Raw genomic sequence first — 19,012 nt, forward strand, 5'->3', positions numbered from 1 at the left:
TTGGATAATAACATAGACATCAAAACATGCAAACTCCGAGCGAGGGTTTACATTTTTATTTTGAAACTGCGATGAACAACAATTTGCATATTTAGAAACATATCGATGTATTCTCCTGTGTTGACGTAGTCTTACAAATTTGCGTAACAAATCTGGTGAAATGACGCACGTTGCGTTCCCAGGCTAACGTTATTAGCAAACCAAACTCAGCATTTGCAGAGATGGAGAGGAAATGATGACAGTGCAACACTTCACTATGAAACATAGCGTGTTAGACTTTATACCTGTTCCCAAAAGCACTATTGTAAACTCAAACAAATAACACATGCAGAGACTGAGCATTTACTGGGAACTGAGACGCTGGAAGAAACGCGTAACCTGCACACGTGTAAATAATGAAAGCGTCGTGTTTCACTCTGAAACCTGCAGCGCACAGCATCGTCTGCATTCAACTGGCCAAAGTGGAGAGACTGCTACACGAAATCGAGTTTTAATGTCAAGCCCTGTATGTATGTATATGTATGTATGTATGTAGTATATTTAACACTCTGTTTTGTATGTCCACTGTCTCCTCGCAGAACCTTTCAGAGATGTCCAGGTTCTGTATATAAATGCAGTGGTGGGCCGCATTCTCTGCTGGGCCTGTCAAAATCCCAAAACATAATTAAATTAAAGTGTGTCTGACCTTGTATAAATTCAATTACTGTATATTTCAGTACGTTACGATTATATTTCCAGAAATAATATTGTAATTTTTTGTGAGGCTGAGCTGGATTTCCCATATGTCATCTACACGCAGCTCCGTGGACCAGCACTAGTAGTATACGCTGATTTCACGCAGCCGTTATTTTTTAAATCGAAAGCGAGGCTCCGGTGGGAAGAAAACCGGAAGTGTCGCCTTTAATCACAGGAGAGTCGTGAATGTGATAGCGTATTGTTGTGTTTAATGATGTTGTGTCAATTCTAAAAATGTACAAACATTTCTTTCATACTTTAAACTATATACAGTGAAATTCATTTATAAATAAAATATTTTTTTATATATAATTCAGAATGTAAAAAACGAAGCAGGTATGAACTATATACATATCCTATATTGGATATTAACATCCAATAGTGTAAATCGCGGCAGCAGCTTCAGGTTGGTAATCCAAGGCATTGTTGTTTATCTTTACTTCCGGGGTTCTTCCCACCGGAGCCTCACTTTCGATTTCAAAATGGCGGCTGCGTGAAATCAGCGTATAGCTAGCCTTCCGTTGAAGCTGCCGTTTTCCATTTGATCATAACTTTGACTGACGTGTGTTATCAGCCAATCAAATTTTGATGCGTAGTGACAGAACGTTGAAATTGAGATTTATACATCACCTGAAAGCTGAATAAATAAGCTTTCCATTGATGTATGGTTTGTTATGATAGGACAATATTTGGCCTAGATACAACTATTTGAATATCTGGAATCAGAGGGTGCAAAAAAATCGAAACATTGAGGAAAATGCCTTTAAAGTTGTCCATTTATGTTCGCGATTGTGCTGCATTCACTCACAAAAATAAATGTTTTATATTTTTACGGTAGAAAATTTACAAAATATCTTCATGGAACATGATCTTAATACTTAATACTACTTAATATCCTAATGATTTTTGCCATAAAAGAAAAATAGATCATTTTGACCCATACAATGTATTGTTGGCTATTGCCACAAATATACCCGTGCGCCTAATGACTGGTTTTGTGATCCAGGGTCACATATGTTGATATAACTCTTAACAGATAAAACTTGACAGATTACATGATCTTATTATGTATTTCCTCATACTGACCTGTAATGTGTGTGCTCTGTATCATGGTGCAAGTTGCACAACATTTTGTCAACAAACAGCATTGATTTACCACAGTGCTGTTTGTATTGTTGGTTCATGAGTTCAAGTGAACTTTGACTCGCTAAACTATGGTGATATTACAGTCAATCACTGAATTTAATAAAGAATTCATAGGCCTACTTGTTTAGATTTTTTAAGTTTATTTGAAAAGTTGCACTTATTGTGCATTAAAAATGATTATTACACATTTTCACTTTTGCTTTGTGTAAAATTATTATCCATTCTCTTTTATTAAGTAATAATTTACATATCAGCTTGAAATATATAAGATTACATCCACAGGAGCTCTTTTGAGCAGTGGTCATTTAGGCAGCATCACAGAAACCTGCACAATAAAAAAAAGAAGCAAAAACACATTAGGCCATTTAGATCTTTTGCATATACTGAACAATGTCTGATCGTGAGTGCATATTCGTGATGATAATTCATGAGGCTCAGCCATCTTACCAGTGTGTGCAACGCGTCTGTATTTGCCCAGGAAGCAGACCTCCTGTTTCTTCTCCGTCACAATCTTCTGGTCTTCAGCCCTGAGGCCCTCAGGGTGTCGGGAGAATATGAAGGAATAACCATCCAAGCAGGTTCCATCCTCATCCATCTCTCTGCAGGAGTAGTGGATGGCGTAGTTATCGTAGTCGGTGTCAATGACCCAGTGGTCGTCATCTGTGAAACGGTCACAAACAGGTCATGAGCCGATGACCTAACATGAGATTTGCACATGATAAATCTACACTTACATCCAGTCTGGAGATATGCAGCGGCTCCCCAGTATCTCAACTTGAACTTGGCGGGGTCTTCGGTATCTTCAAATGTGCCAAACATGTTGGCGCACATCTCCCAGTTGCTGAAGAGTAAAACGGCATGCGAGAATTGAATGGTTTTTATTGCGCAAGTCCCCGACATCAACATACAATCCCACTTAAACTCACTTGAGAATGATGACTCTGCCAACAGCGGCGGCTGTCATGGTTCCGTCTTCCTCCACTTTGTAACTGGCGACAATGTTATCAAGAAGGAAAAGACCAACGGGGTCTTTCTTGGCCACGGCATACCATGTTCCTTGATACTGCAAGGTCAGTGGAAATGTATGAGGAACAAAAGCTCCAAAACAAGATGTGGATTGAAGGAAAATACTGGTTGACTTACCCTCATCTTGTCAAAGTCCTGTTTGACGGTGATGTTGCTGACCTGACAGTCCTGCGCCCAGCATGTGGCCAGGACACAGAGAGCTATGCAGAACCTGAGCATGGTGCTTCTGTGCTCGAGCTGTGGGAAATGAGTAGAACAGTTAGGAAAACACCAACAAACGCCTCACTCAAACACATCCAAAAGTGCGTACCTTGATCACAGTATCTGAAATGACTATCGCTCAGCTGCTGCTGCATTTATATAGGGCCAAGATTCTGCGACCCTAGATTCAAAACCCCACCCAACGACCCAAAATTCAGTCTCCACCATCCCTGTCATTGGACAAAAGTCATTACATAAGAGCAGTGTTTCAGGTCTCTGTGTGGAGCGCGCTAGCGTTGACCTCTGCTCCCCGAATGTGTTTTTCTTCAGGTTACAGCTGGATTGTGCAAGAGCTTGAGCTGAAGCTAAAATAAAGGGAATTCTTCAGCACACGCCGGCTTGTGTGTGTTTCTGATCCGTGTTCCCTGAAACCTGTTCAATAGGGAACATTTCTGTTTTGTGAGTGTAGAACCATTTCATTCAGGTTTGTAATTGTAACCAAACGACTTATATTGGCCAGCTTATATATATAAAGCAAGCTTTTTTTATTTTTTTTTTTTTTATTCAAAGAATCAGAACCCAGCCTCGAACAGAAACAGAGAATCAAAATGAATTTTCTTTTTTCTTTTTTGGCCTTTCAAAGTAACCAAATGACTTTAAGGAAGGGGAGGGGGATATATCTGGAAGGGGATATTTGTATTTAATGATCCTACAAGTTCAATTAAACCAACATAATTTGAGGAACATATATATATTAAATACGAGAGAAGAACAAAACACTAAACCGTGCAAATAAAATGCAAAATAGCTAAAAAAAAAAAAAAAAAACTAAAAAAAAAAACATACATTGGCTACAACATAATCAGTTATTAATATTTTGTTGTTTCTCTCTTGGTTCTTTCTGCATGTGTTCAGAATTTGTTTATATTGTCTTTGCCTGACAAAATCCTTAACTATTATTTTAGTAATATTTGAACAAAAGGTAAATATGTCAATATATTCACTCCACAGCTACTATAGCTGTTTAGCTGCTCATTATCACAAATATCTAATCAGCCAATCACATGACAGCAGCTCAATGCATTTGGTCATGTAGACATGGTCAAGACGACCTGCTGAAGTTCAAACTGAGCATCAGAACGGGGAAGAAATGTGATTTAAGTGCCTTATTGATGCCAGAGGTCAGAGGAGAATGGCCAGACTGGGTCGAGCTGATAGAAAGACAACAGTAACTCAAATAACCTCTCCAGAACATCCTTGTTAATAACAAGAAATACTCTACAGCACAATCACTTAGTTCTATGACATTCATGAAGTTACGTAGCTGGTTTAGCAAAACTAGGTTTGCAATGACCTAAATTCCTGGGAAAACCTTGAAAAAAAAAAGGGATAACTTATGTAACTTGTTACAACACCTCTTTTTTTTTGGATGGTACATAAGGCAGCAAAACATTTGTAACGGTGACCTACAATGCCACTTTGAGGTCAAATAATTAAAGGAATAGTTGACTTAAAAATTAAAATTCTGTCATAATTGACTCACCCTCAAGTTATTTCAAACCTGTATGAATTTCTTTCTTCTGCTGAACACGAAAGAAGATATTTTGAAGAATGCCGGTAACCACAGTTGATGAGCCCCATTGACTTCCATTGGGTTTTTTTTCCTACTATGGAAGTCAATGGGGTCCATCAGCTGTTTGATGTGTGTTTGAAAAAATCGTACCGACCACAAACTTCTGAATGTTATATATGGTAAAAATCTACAAATGATTACTTCATATTATTACACTGCTCACTGGAATACTGGATTCTGATTGGTCAATTTGTGTGACTTTCATGTGTTTCTTATGACACTGTATAGTGCACACAGTAAAATTGTTTTAATCAATTCAACATTCATTTATTTTAGCACCCATGTAAAAAAAGAGACTGGCTGACTGTTCATTATATGTTACCGGTACTACTAACGGAAAACTAATAACAGAGATATTGTGATGTCATCGTATACAGTACATTAATATGATTTTTATTGGCAGTTTGCAAACAAACGCCCTTTCATCTTCCAACGCTTTATTTGCAACGTTACTAATACAAGTTAAGTAAAGCAGATCTGATATCAAGCTAAGTAAGCCTAATCTCAGCTCATTAGATCTTGATTGTTGTAGGCTGACGATGAGCAGCAGACGATCATTGACACACAAATGATGATCCTTTTTGGATGTTTGTTTGGGAATGAGGGGGTAAATATCAGACAACTCCGTGTTTCGGCTCAAAGGTGATGCTGATGGATTGCTGACGTTGTCTTGAATATATCAGGGTCAAAAATTCAAGACTTTACTGTTAGCCTGAGGCCTGATATCTCCGTGCACCACCAAGCCAAGATCACTCAATAAATACATAAATGCACTTGTTTGTTTGCGTGTGCATCAGATATACATTTGGCTACATTAAAACATTGAGTGTGTGGTATTTTATCCATCAACATCCAATTAAATGAATGGTGCGTGTGGTAAATTTAGCATTGCTGTGTCTGTCGGCTCCTCACTGTGAACTTAAACGTGCCAAGCCGAGCTCTCTCCCTTCAAGGGAGGATATCCTGATAATCACTTTTACTTAATCCTGGATTTACAAAGCCAGGTACATAATACAAGGCTTTTTCCTTTTACATACCGTATGCCTGCTACCTGATCCTTTCCTTGATAAAAAGAAAAAGGAGACAGATCGCTTTATTTGTCTGGCAGACTGACAGATCCTACCGGTGCAAATAGATCCTGGGTGTGCAGCTTCATTCCCGGGTGCAGAAAGGACAAAAAGGCTAATAATAGCCCGATTTAGAGAATCTCTCTTCTTACTTGGAGAGCTTGAGAGCTAGGTTTAAGAAGGGCAATGCTTCAAAGAATTTGCATTTGGTGGTTGGCATATCATTTGTTCACTTTTTTGTATTTAATATCATGGTTTTAAACATTTAAGTGCATATTTAAGGGCCTGTACTGTGATTTCTCAATATTTTGAATCATGACTTTGGCTTCCAGTGTGTGTGTATTATATTATATTATATAGGCTAAATAGAGCAGCAAATCGGCATATTAGAATGATTTCTGAAGGATGACTGGTGTAATGATGCTGAAAATTTTGTAGAAATTAGGTAGAATTTTTTTTCTTTTAAATTGTAATAACATAATTCACAATATTAGTATTTTTGCTGTATTTGATTTATTTATTAATTTATGTATTTATTAAATCAAATGAATCCCGTTTTGGTGAGCATAGAGACTTCTTTCAAAAACATATATAAAAACTTAATTATTCCAAACTTTTGACTGGCAGTGAATAAATGTATAAAAGCTTAATTTTTAGCAGCTAGGAAACAGTATTAAGTTCGGTGTCAAATTATCCTTCATAAATCATTCTAATATTCTAATATGCTGAATTCAGTGCATGCAAGAAAAAAATAAAAATAATCATGATTAATCGATTTGCCAGTACTATATATACGTAACTGAATATGGCAGTTAAAATGAAAATGTTGAAACATTTTTCCACAAATGCATTATTTTAGCACGGATATGAAGATCTAAGCATGTCCAAGGACTGCAACTTCTCTCCTTGTGCACATACTGGGCCCAATGATCACTCAAGCGCTGGTGATGGTGATGGTGCATTAGATCAGAAACACCATCGGTTTAATCGAGACTGATGTGACAAATATTATGTCATGTGCCAACACTTTCTCCACGGGAGAAACAGGGGAGTTTGGCTCTGACTGGATCGTCTAACATAAAATGATCAGGGTGGGGATTTGCAGGTTAAGAAAGCTTAGGGGTTTAATGTCATGACGTCACTTTAATTAGCGGCCGCTTTGATCCCTTCAGCCTGTAAGCCACTATTCTCTGGAGGAGACCAGCACTGGAGGATGCACCTGTCTGAAGCAGGCCACTGACCAGCTTCACTTTCCATCCTGACATCCCACAAGTAATGAATCTGTGAGCGGACGAGCAGAGAAGCGCACTTCAAAATGGCAGACAAGGATAGTGTGGAAAAGTACTTGGAGAATAACCCACAGTTCGCCAAAGAGTATTTTGAGAAGAATATCCGATGCGAGGCCCTCGCCGCCGCTTTTGCCGAGAACCTTGAGATCAAAGACCCGACCTCGTTCAAGGATGTCAGCAAAATCCAGGAGGCCACCATCATCTTCGACATGATCAAAGACATGTATTCGCAGCCCGTTATGGAAAAGGCCATGCACAAGGTCCTGCAGAGGATATGTATGCTGGTGAACGCCGACCGCTGCAGCTATTTCATACACCGAGCGAGAAACGGCATCCCTGAGCTCGCTACGTGTCTGTTCGACGTCACCCCTACCTCCAAATACGAGGCCAACCTGGTCAACCCTCAGTCTGAAATTGTGTTCCCTACTGACATTGGCATAGTTGGCCAAATAGCAACCACCAAAAAGCCAGCTAATGTTCCTGATGTCAAACAGGTGAGTAAAAGAAGTAAAGCTGTCTTTCATTGCTCCCCTAGTTATTATTACACTCTGCAAATAGCAAACATATGTGTTAAACACAAACACAATAAATCCAAGCGGAATACATTAAAAGAGAAAAAAATATATATACACTTTTTAAATTTTTTTTTATAAAAACAAAAAATTTATTGATAACAAAATATACAACAAATGTTAGCACAAAAAATTATCAATACATAGTTTTTTTTGTTGTTGAAATTTGTGTTTTAAATTTTACTACCTTTTTCAGAACTTTCAGAGAACATTCAAAAGTAACATTCCCATAATGTTTGCAAAATCATAAAATGGAATATTCCATTAACGCCTGAATAACCAAGAAAAACATTTTTAATGCTTTTAAAAAAACCTGGACATTTTGAAATAAAGTTTTCATAACTTAATGAGAACATTATAGCAAACCGTTCTTAGAGTATTTTGGGAGCTGGGTTAATATATATTGCTGGGACTTCAGAGAGTTCAAGGCATTATTTTTTCAGCTGCTTTAAGGATTGAAATCAAATTTTCAAGTAATTTTTAAATGCCACAAATCTTGTAGCAACTTTTTTTGCGTGTAAAAACTTCAAAAATTCCATCCAGCCACTGTAATTTTCTGTAATTTTAAATAGCAGAAATAATTTTCTCTTTTTTTTAAATAGCATTTAGCAATATGTAAATTGTGTTCAAAATTGAAGAAAATATATTTTAAAAGGCCATTAAACAGTGTTTTATATTCCTAATAGATGACGATTTATGCAGATAATACACCCTAAACATATGATGTGGTAACATCTAAAAAAATATATGATTTAATCAACTAGACTGCATTAGGTTACAGCAGTGAAAGTCATTATTAGTTCAGGGAGAAAGAGCTCCTCAAGCCACAACTGGGTTTTTGCTCTTTATAGAGCTGAAATATGCTTTACACACATTCGTTTATGAAAAGACTGCATGTTGTCGGCAAAACATCTTCTTAGGTTTCTTAGGTGAGTCTGTTACCTGAAAGTCGACCGTTAGTTTGACAAAAGATGAAACTTTTTCTGTCTCGTGGTCATTAAGGGTCAGTCAACGCCCTGCAGAAAAGCAGCTTATTTTCTGTATTCCTGGTAGCCTGCACTTGTTCACTTATAATCGAGATTCATAATTTAAAATAAAGGAAAATGTAAAAGTGAACATGACTCTTAATTTGATTTCTAAATAAGTGTGCAGTAGGCCTACTTCACTGAGAGACATGACACACATTTGACATGATCCAGCAGATCTTAAATGTATTGTGTGAGTATAGTATGATAAAAAATGAACAGTATTTTAGATACTTTCATGTGCTATATATACTTATACTAGCATGGTGTTTAATCATGGCACACTGGTGCAACCTCAGCTTAAGTGTTAGAGACAGGGTTAAATGTATTAACCTTCATTACATAACACAGTAGTGTAAATTTAGGCAGAATTAGGACCGTTCACTCCAAGGACGATAACTATAAAGATAACGATACATATATAGTTTTAAAAATCGTTCTCAATATTAAAGAATAGCAGAGTTCACACCACAGCTATAATGATAACTGCACAGAGAAACGATGTCGTTGGAATCACTATCAGAACGTTTTTATCCAGCTGATGGACGATAAAAACATTGACAGCCAATCAGAATCCTTTCTGCTTTAAAGAGCTCGAGCATTTAAAGTGGCAGACAAGCAGAATAAACACAACGATGTCGTCCGCTGATGTGGTGGCTAATATAGTTAGCCTATCTTTATTAACGTTCTTGGGGTGAACGGATCTTTAAGAACTCAGTGACAAGAGAAAAAAAATCCAAATGGCTTATTAAAAGAGATAATGTAGTAATTCAAAACGTCTGTAGGCTATTCAGCAGTTTAAAAATAGGCATAATATTAATTATTCAAAATACCTTTACTTTATTTTGTCATATTTTAAAATGTCACCAAATGATTACCCGAAACAGCTTTAGGATAATGATATTCAATTCTGTGGAAATAAATATTTAAATCATTTTTAAATATGCGTCTTCACATGAATGCCAGATGTTGGCTACTGTCTAAAATGGCGGAGGGGTTAATTTGGTAATAAATGGTTTTTAACCTATCTATATTTTAACCAATTTTTCAAACAGCCGTATTGGACATTAACGAATACAACACTTTCCTGTCTTTGTTCCTTAGAATCCCAGATTCAGTGACTTTGTGGACAAGCAGACAGGATACACCACTAAAAACCTGCTGACTGCGCCTCTCATGAGCGGGAAAGACGTACTTGGTGTGGTTATGGCAATTAATAAAGTTGGAGGAAATGAATTCTCCAAAGCAGACGAAGACGTGAGTATGCTCTAGCTACTTGAAATATGACATCAATGTGAAAATCTTTTGAAAAACATTCACAATGGGTATACAGATGTAAAGCAGAAATCATTGTGATACTGACCTCCAAATTTGTGCTGAATCGGCATGACCAGATTGTTATGTTTTCAGGGTGTGGTCATATGGAGTTTCCTTTGTGTCTTTTTTTATTCAATCAAACATACTGTGTTTGAGAGTAAAACTAATTATTTTGAAAGTAAAAAAATTAAAAGATTGCAAAAAAAGTCAATCTACAAATTACATCTTGCAGATGAAAAGACGCACATCAAATAGACGTCTCCGAGATGTTTGTGTGCTATCGGGGGATGCTGTAGTAATTTGTTAATGCTTTTACACTTTGTCATGGGTTTTGAAGCGGTTTGAATAATGTGTGAGCATTGCTATGCTAACTAACAATGGGCATCCAATTGACCTTTATATTCGCTGAAATTACGCCAATGTGACCGTACCTAAAAAGTCAGCATGAAATAGAAGTTGCCATAGTCTTTTCTTCCATATTGTGATGAGTGAAACGACATATCGAGCAAGAAAAAATGTTGGGCGGGACTTGATTTTGTCCATCGGGAATTGATTTGATGATTGTGGTTTGCTATTGGTCGATCTCATGTGAGTGACAGGTTGTCCCGCCCTCATGCCAGTAATCACGGAAGTTATTTGGATTACAGATTATGAGGGCAGGGCGCATGGATTTATATACAATAATGATGTGCACAGATAAATTATTTCTAACAAACACTGCAATATTCCATAAATTGATTACATTTTGATTTCATGTTGACTAAGTAAATGTGTTACAAATGTTTTTCAGCTTTTCTCCAAGTACATCACTTTCGCCACAGTCATCGCCCTACAGCACTACACTGCATACATGTATAATGTGGAATCTAGAAGAAGCCAGGTAATGCTGTGGACTACAGCACCTAATGATGTTTGACTGTGTTTTGAATCTTGATTCTGACTGTAAAGCGCCACCACAGGTTCTTCTATGGTCCGCCAGCAAAGTGTTTGAAGAGTTGACAGACATCGAGCGACAGTTTCACAAGGCCCTGTACACCGTCAGGACCTACCTCCTGTGTGAGAGGTACTCTGTCGGCCTCCTGGACATGACCAAAGAAAAGGTTTGTGACATCTGGTGAACATCCTCCATTTGGTCATTGATCAGTGGCTCATAAAACGCTCGACTTTGCTTTGATTGTTTAGGAGTTCTATGATGAGTGGCCGGTTAAATTGGGAGACGTGGAGCCATACAAAGGCCCGAAGACGCCTGACGGCAGGGTAACAAATTTCTTTCTCTCCGGTAAACAAGTCAGTATTACTGGCTACTATGGCTAGTAGTATTATTATGACTTTTTGTTTCTTCTAACAGGAAGTCATCTTCTACAAGATCATTGATTATCTGCTAGAAGGCAAAGAAGAGATCAAAGTCATACCGTAAGCATAATTATTTAATACATTAAAAGAACATTATTTAATCATATTATGAAAAATCACAGGCCTTAAGTCATGTATTCTGCCACACATACACTACACGGGTAAAACTATTTGGACACCATTTTCTAACGAGCTTGGCTAATCAAGTAATATTTGTGAGATCAAATCTTGTACAGAATTGTTCACAAGGCCTGAACCAGACCAGACACCTTTGGGATGAACTGTAGAGATCGACCAATAATTATTCCGATATAAAAGCATTTTTCAGAGAGTTTAAAAACATGGGTGACAATGAGCAGTGTTGGTGTAATGCATTACAAAGTAATTAATTACTATAATTGAATTACTTTTCCCTTGAAAAGGTAAAGTACTGTATTACTCTTCATTTTTACTTCTATTACTTCTTAAGGAATTACAGTAAATACTGTATAGGATATAGAGCAATTCTATATAAAACAATAGTGGATTTAACATCGTCTGATGTTAAAATATGTTTGTAATGTAACCTTCTCCCTTTAAATGCTTTGGTCAGTTCAAGAATAATTTATGAAATTTTATATTATTTATTTTAAATAATTAAAAGAGCAGTTCCATGTTTATGCTTGCATTGTTCAACTAGAAAGTAATTTATAATAAGTAATGCATTACTTTTTAGAGAGAGTAATTAGTAATCAAATTACACTGTTGAAGGTGTAATTAGTGGATAGTAATTCATAAAGTTTTAGAGTAACACTGCTTATGAGATGCACGTAATATTTGCTGCAGACACACTCACTTTAAAAGACTAAAATAGTGCTGTTAGCAGGTATTTCATAACTTATTTTTGACAGAATATAAATAGGCTAATTGGAAAGAGACTCTAATGTAATGCATTTACTGTTTTCTTTGTTGCTTCTAACAATGTCTGGAGAGTCGGGACACATGGGCATTTCTTCTCTGTTTCATTTTATCGCGATATTATTAAACCCAGTGAAGCTTACAACCAGTAAAGTCACTTTAAGGCAAGTCATTTCACTTGGCGGCCATCTTTGAAACGCCTCTCGGACAGCTATTTCAGTCATGCACGTACAGCTCCTATCTTTTTGAATGGGGAAACATCAACTTCTCCAAAGCTGTACACCAAGCTTATGATTCAATTTCATATTTAAATCCCTTTGAGCTTCTAACGGATGTTGTAGTGACGCGATGGCTTTACCAATTAGCGATTTGGACTTTTATTTAGAAGGTGGCACTTTCTCCCATTCATAGTAATTAAAGTGCACGGCCTTTGTATATCTGAAGTCTTTGTTACAACAAAGTTTAGAGACAAGGATTACCAACCAAAACGCTCAAATCTCTAGAGTGAATGGCCAACTAATACTTATTACTGGGTTTACATTCAATACTTTAAACTGTACTTTTAAACAAATTATTACATTTATGCAAAGTTGATAGACTCGCTTATCATTTATTTATGTTCTTCATTTGAAAACATTAGACTGTTGTTATATATTGTTGTTGCTGCTGTTGTTATTTAAAAATGGCTTTTTTTATTGTTGTGATATGATGAAATTAAGCAAAAACAGAAGTAGAACATTAAATATCGGTTCTGCATATCAGTTATCGGACATACAAATAATCAGCATTGCTTATAAAAAACTAATATCTAATGAACTTAAACACCAAGTGTGGTCAAGTCAAAACTGTTCGGAAGGACCAACTCACTATTAATGCCTATAGTTTTGAAGTGAAATACTCAACAGGTGTTTGTTTGTCTAAATACTTTTGCCCATATAACACACTAGCATACTAGTCTCACTGTTGAATGTTACTGCTTCCAGGGGTCCTCCTGTTGACCACTGGGCACTTGTCAGCGGCCTCCCCACCTATGTGGCTGAAAACGGCTTTGTAAGTTCAAAGCATTTTCTTTAACAAAATCAATAACTATGCAGCTGTGAAAGTACATTATCCTAAAACCAAATTACCAAATGACTCATTGTTTGTGTGGCTGGAAATGGATAGAGCTCAGGGCTAGTTTGATTTTTCACCATTGTGCCCTTGAGCAAGCACTTAGACTAAAGTTGTTTTATAACCAGGTTAAATAACCACTTAACCCAAGTTAACTGAGATACTTAATGGGTTAAACTTACCACCTTCTTGCCTATGTTGATGGGGGGAAATGTTGTGTTATTTCTCTTTCTGCAGATTTGCAACATGATGAATGTTGCTGCTGACGACTTCTTCACATTCCAGGTACTGTAAGCCATCCCAGGATAAATCCCTCTCAGAGCTCATATTATTCCTAATCCACACCTAAAATAGACACAAACCTGTTACCTTCGAAATAGATTTAAACTGAGCTGGAGAACACTTTATTTTGGTCTTAATTTTGATTAGTTTATCAGCAAGGTTGCTGTAAGAATTTTTCCAATGATCACACTGTGAACAAACCTGTTTTAATTTGACTTTTTTTGTTTGCAACTTGTCAGAAAGAACCTGTGGACGAGTCGGGTTTCGTCATCAAAAACGTCTTGTCTCTTCCCATTGTCAACAAGAAAGAAGAAATTGTGGGTATTGCCACTTTCTTCAATCGAAAAGATGGCAAGCCATTCGACGAGCAGGATGAACAAATTACTGAAGTGAGTCGTTAGATGCTCTCCATCCATTTGGCTCCATGAATCTTGTGCAGAAACACTAAAGTCTGTTTTTTGGACATTGTTTCAGGCCCTGACACAGTTCTTAGGATGGTCTGTACTGAATTGTGACACATATGACAAACTGAACCGGATGGAGTGGAAAAAAGAAATTGCACAGGAAATGGTCTTGTACCAGACCAAAGCCACTCCAGTTGAAGTCCAACAGATTCTGGTGAGACATCATAGTGTAAGAAACTGCAATCTGTTTTATTGTGTTGACTAAAAATGTTTTTTTGTCTCGTTAGAACACAAAGGAGAAGTTTGACCAAGAACCTGAGGACTGCGATCAGAAAGAAATGTACAAACTCTTGGTATGATTTCCCCCCCTCTGAACCAATATACTCCTAGTGATATATTATTGATCTGATATGTTCAATGGTATTTGATTTTTAATATATCTACCTGTGTTTTAACACACAGAGAACCACCATTCCAGAGGCCAAAGATGTCGATCTCCTATTATTTAGTTTTAGTGACTTTCCTCTCTCTGAGGTTGACCTTATCAAGTGTGGCATTCGTTGTTTCTTTGAACTTGGAGTGATTGAGAAGTTCAAAGTGCCAGCAGAGGTGAGACTGGACTTTACAAGCATTTGCACATTGACTTTGAGCACACAAAATTGAAGAGGACTCTGTGGCGTCATGATTTGCGGCATCTTTACAAAAACAAACATAAATTCAACATATAGAAAATAATAAATCCAAAATGAAAACATATACAATCGACTCCACTTTCCCGCAATGCAGCAGATTTAAAGTTTGTGTTCTTTCATTTCAGAAAAGAGGTCACGCCGTGACTTATCGTTATTTTTTTGGTCTACCAAACTTGAACTTTGCGAAATGCAACACTTCTTCACATGAGCTTGCGTTTCTGGTCTCCAGCATTCATAAGCGTATGAATGGAAGTGAAAGGAATGAAAAGTGTCGTGTGAAAGCTGATTTTCCCAGTAGCACTCATCTTATTACTTAAGCCTATGCTTATTTAGCAAGTGATTAGCAATACACAGAAAGCTCAGCAGATTGCCACAGAAATCAAATGTCCACCTTTCACAAAGTTTTACATATTCCCCAGCCATTGCAAAAACCTGGACCTGGCAAATACAAATTTGAATGCAACAGTTTGGCAACACGTGTATGATATTGTGAAATCAATAGCATGACATGTTCCTTCACTTTTGGGATGAAACTTTTTTGGACTTAAATGCCGTCTTACACCAGGTCCTAACCAGATGGATGTACACCGTACGAAAGGGCTACAGAGATATCACCTACCATAACTGGAGGCATGGGTTTAATGTGGGCCAGACCATGTTCTGTCTCCTGCAAGTGAGTTTTTTAGTCCACACATCATGTTATTTACCATTAAACCATTTTTTACCATCATAATATTAAATATTTTTTGCTTGGCCAACAGACCGGAAAGCTGAGGAGATACTACACAGACCTTGATGCCTTTGCGATGGTAGCGGCTGCATTCTGTCACGATATTGACCACAGGGGTACCAACAATCTCTACCAGACGAAGTAATTCAGTATTTATATAATTTTTACTACTTATATTTTCCAATAAAGCAAGGAAGACATTTTGCTCATAATCCATTTCCAATGTAGGAGCGGATCACCTCTGGCCAAGCTTCATGGCTCCTCCATCTTGGAAAGGCACCATCTTGAATACAGCAAGACGCTGATGGCAGAAGAGGTTTGTTAGGATACAAAGCACAAGTGTTCCAGAGTTTAATGCAATAACCAGGCCAACGTTATTTTTTGCTCTTTTACAGAATGTTAATATTTTCCAAAGTCTGCAGAAACGCCAGTTTGAGACAGTCCAGCACTTGCATGATGTCTGCATCATTGCGACTGACTTGGCCTTGTATTTCAAGTAAGCGCTCGAGAGCATATCTTCACCTCAAGTAGAGCCACTCTTGAACATATCATACTGATGATGGTCCTGTTTTCTTCCCCAACACAGAAAAAGGACAATGTTCCAGAAGATTGTTGATGCCACCGAACCAATGTCTGATGAGAAGGAAGCGATCGCCTATGTGGCCAACAACCCCATTAGGAAGGAAATCATTATGTAAGCATCACTTCTCACTGAAACCCTGCTACTTGAGAAAATATTGAATTGAGCTTTTGAAGACATGTTGTTTGATTCCAAACAGGGCAATGATGATGACCGGTTGTGACTTGTCTGCCATTACCAAGCCATGGGAGGTCCAGAGCAAAGTATGTGCAACTGTGGTTATTCATGGTCAGGATTATCCAGTCCTTGGGTTATTGTGAACTAAATGGCACTTTTTTTTTCTGAAGGTGGCTCTCATGGTGGCAGCTGAATTCTGGGAGCAGGGAGATCTGGAAAGGACTGTGCTAGATCAACAACCCATTGTGAGATTGTGAAGATCAATTTCACCTAGTTTTGCTTTTGGTTTTCAATTGGTTGCATTGTAAGAATACTAGTGCCTGAATGAGAATACATTTCTCTTGAATCTCTTCTCAGCCCATGATGGACAGGAACAAGTCAGATGAACTTCCGAAGATGCAGTGTGGTTTCATTGACTTTGTGTGCTCGTTTGTGTACAAGGTAAATCCATCAAACTGTCAAGCTGGAATCAAATTGGTTTTTTGCACAGACATCCGTGTAAGCAGAAAATGGGACAACTGTCCATAATGGCCTTTCCTGGAATGTCAGCACAACTTTGCTAAAATGTTCTGACAGGGAATGATGTATCGGCAATTACTGGTGGGCTTGTGAATGCTTGCAATAACAGGCCTCTTTTCTCATACAGGAATTTTCAAGGTTCCACAAAGAGATCACTCCCATGTTTGACGGCCTGAACAACAACAGGGTCCACTGGAAGGAACTGGCTGATATTTGGCAAGCAAAAGTGGACGCTTTGGAGAACGAACGAAAGCGACTAGAAGAGGAGGCGGCTAAAAAAGGTGCATTGTCCTTTTTTGGCACTTTTATAGACAGGAATAGTAGATAAATGAAAGGAAATGATAAGGGAACTGGATCAGAAAAGGGCAAGAATTGCCTACTAAGGTAAAGCTAGTTGTGATTTTGGACTTGTACACCGCGCATGCTTTTGTAAAGACTAAAAGTGTCTCTCTCACAGCCTCGTTTTCATCTGCATAAAATTCAACAATTCGTCTAACCTGACTAAGACTGAAAACATGTGTTTATGAGATATCCTGTGCTAATCATAGCCTTGGGGGACCAAACGTACATGACATAACTTGTTACATCAACTACCTCAATTTCTCTTGTTTAAACCCTGTTGTTTTGCTTTTCTTCACTGAAACAGCTGGTGGTGGTGGTGGTGATGATGGAGGTGGAGAGGGAGGAAAGTCCAAAACCTGCACCATATTTTAAACATCATCCGCCAGAAATTCAGAGCCACAGAGAAGTCTGGGCCAGCTGGCAGTCATGTAGAGGGAGGTGAAATGTGCTCCTAGGATCACTACATTTTCACCAGTTTCCTCCATTTTCTGTCTCATTTCCCTGGACGTACCTTCTCCAAGTGAACACGTAGGCATTCGCCAGAAATGGAAATACTGTACCTGTCAGATTCTCTTTCTGATGGGGTGCCAGCCTAGAGCACCAGCTAATTTTCACCATATAGACAATTTCATGCTTTTTCCTAACCGTTGATTTCACTTTGACTGTACCTTTTAAACGTCTCACTACACTGGAGGAAGTAATGCATATGTAACTACTACTATTTGCCACACAATGGTGGCCGAAACACAACTCTATACATATGTTGAATGTGCAGTAGTTCACAGAGCTTACTTGGAGTATACGGCTTTTGAGTCCATAAAAGTTCTGTCATTATGAATTAGAGCAATAAATGTTAATAACTTTCTTGACAGTAACTAATTGATCAAAATAGTATAATTCTCGAATGATTCCAGAATCATGTGGCGTTTAGCTTCTCTGTAAAATGAACATAGAAGCTTCCAATTTGACTTTTCTTCTTTTGATGAATTCACTCCCATTTAAAGGTGAAGTGTGTAATTTCTGTGCCACCAAATGAGTTGCAAAAATACTGACTGTTTTCAAGCAAGTTTCCTGAACACGCCCCCATCTGTAATTGGTCAAACAAACACATAGCCCCACCCCCAAACAAACGCCATTGGTGTTGCTGTTGCCAGGCTGTTTATTGTTCTGATAGCACCTTTTTTGGGGTGAAATTAACTTACAAATGACTTGCTTATAGCGCTCTCTGCATACTAAACAGGAGAGAAAGGATTTTAACATCCCATAAAACTACACACTTCACCTTTAAACTACCAAAAAGCATCAGTTGCTTTGTTTAGAGTTGAAGGACCAACTCATTTGAATAAGAGCTTTTAGAAGCTGTGGCCGATGGCTTATTAGCAAAGGCTTTGTAAAACACACAAAGATCTCATGCTACAAGTCTTTCACACTGACAAGGAGTTGTTCAAAGGGGTGATGGCACTGCTAATGCTAAACATCTTGTGTGGCGTTAACCACTTGTTGCATTTGCGTTTGCTTGTCGCAGTTGTGTTTGGATGGATATGATACAGGACGTTTGGATTCTTAAAAGATACACTTTTCTACTTTTTTGTTCTTTAAGGAAGATGAAGCTGAGAAGGTGAAACGGTCTAATTCATTGTCAATGGATTATGTATTCAGGAACATTCCAGCTGTGAAGAAACATTTACGACCGGAACTTTGATGTTTGTTCTTTATTCATTTAATGATACCTAAGCATTGCACATAGTTTTCAACCATAATGTATTATCGAAAGTATAACATTGAGTGTATTACATAGAATATCAATTGATAACATAGAGGTATTTGTTTATACCAAACGTTTAAATTACTTTTAAGGGGTATTCTATGGAGACACAAGCAAGAGGTACAAAATGTCAGGGAATATTTAAAGAAA

At 37.7% G+C, this 19,012-nt stretch overlaps 2 protein-coding genes across 2 annotated transcripts; one reads left to right on the top strand and one right to left on the bottom strand.

Moving 5' to 3' along the window:
* Nucleotides 1-2,001: 2,001 nt before the first annotated feature.
* rbp4 (retinol binding protein 4, plasma) lies at nucleotides 2,002-3,184 on the bottom strand. Its single transcript, XM_082151571.1, has 5 exons — nucleotides 3,025-3,184; nucleotides 2,808-2,944; nucleotides 2,616-2,722; nucleotides 2,329-2,541; nucleotides 2,002-2,206 (listed from the first exon to the last, which is right to left on the bottom strand). The coding sequence occupies exons 1-5, from the start codon at nucleotides 3,124-3,126 to the stop codon at nucleotides 2,187-2,189; spliced, it is 579 nt and encodes a 192-aa protein (XP_082007697.1). The 5' UTR covers nucleotides 3,127-3,184; the 3' UTR covers nucleotides 2,002-2,186.
* Nucleotides 3,185-9,845: 6,661 nt separating this feature from the next.
* pde6c (phosphodiesterase 6C, cGMP-specific, cone, alpha prime) lies at nucleotides 9,846-18,793 on the top strand. The gene is made up of 21 exons (XM_082151511.1): nucleotides 9,846-9,951; nucleotides 10,802-10,891; nucleotides 10,971-11,111; nucleotides 11,194-11,268; nucleotides 11,360-11,424; nucleotides 13,245-13,311; nucleotides 13,609-13,656; nucleotides 13,893-14,042; nucleotides 14,128-14,271; nucleotides 14,345-14,410; nucleotides 14,520-14,666; nucleotides 15,315-15,422; nucleotides 15,511-15,620; nucleotides 15,708-15,795; nucleotides 15,875-15,975; nucleotides 16,066-16,173; nucleotides 16,259-16,322; nucleotides 16,407-16,481; nucleotides 16,594-16,677; nucleotides 16,883-17,036; nucleotides 17,402-18,793. Exons 1-21 carry the CDS (start codon nucleotides 9,871-9,873, stop codon nucleotides 17,467-17,469), a joined length of 2,034 nt encoding a protein of 677 aa, XP_082007637.1. The 5' UTR covers nucleotides 9,846-9,870; the 3' UTR covers nucleotides 17,470-18,793.
* The last annotated feature ends 219 nt before the right edge of the window (nucleotides 18,794-19,012 follow it).

Source organism: Leuciscus leuciscus (assembly GCF_965113295.1).
Source record: "Leuciscus leuciscus genome assembly, chromosome: 21".
Lineage (NCBI taxonomy): Eukaryota > Metazoa > Chordata > Actinopteri > Cypriniformes > Leuciscidae > Leuciscus > Leuciscus leuciscus.

What these genes read in the sequence shown, in the direction of transcription:
- pde6c (XM_082151511.1), top strand. Translation starts at nt 9,871, where the DNA reads ATGAGCGGGAAAGACGTACTTGGTGTGGTTATGGCAATTAATAAAGTT. An exon ending in TGGACATGACCAAAGAAAAG is followed by an intron (nt 11,112 to 11,193) that starts GTTTGTGACATC and finishes TTGATTGTTTAG; the next exon opens with GAGTTCTATGATGAGTGGCC. An exon ending in GACTTGGCCTTGTATTTCAA is followed by an intron (nt 15,976 to 16,065) that starts GTAAGCGCTCGA and finishes TCCCCAACACAG; the next exon opens with AAAAAGGACAATGTTCCAGA.
- rbp4 (XM_082151571.1), bottom strand. Translation starts at nt 3,126, where the DNA reads ATGCTCAGGTTCTGCATAGCTCTCTGTGTCCTGGCCACATGCTGGGCG. An exon ending in TGCATATCTCCAGACTGGAT is followed by an intron (nt 2,542 to 2,615) that starts GTAAGTGTAGAT and finishes ACCGTTTCACAG; the next exon opens with ATGACGACCACTGGGTCATT. An exon ending in CAGACGCGTTGCACACACTG is followed by an intron (nt 2,207 to 2,328) that starts GTAAGATGGCTG and finishes TTTATTGTGCAG; the next exon opens with GTTTCTGTGATGCTGCCTAA.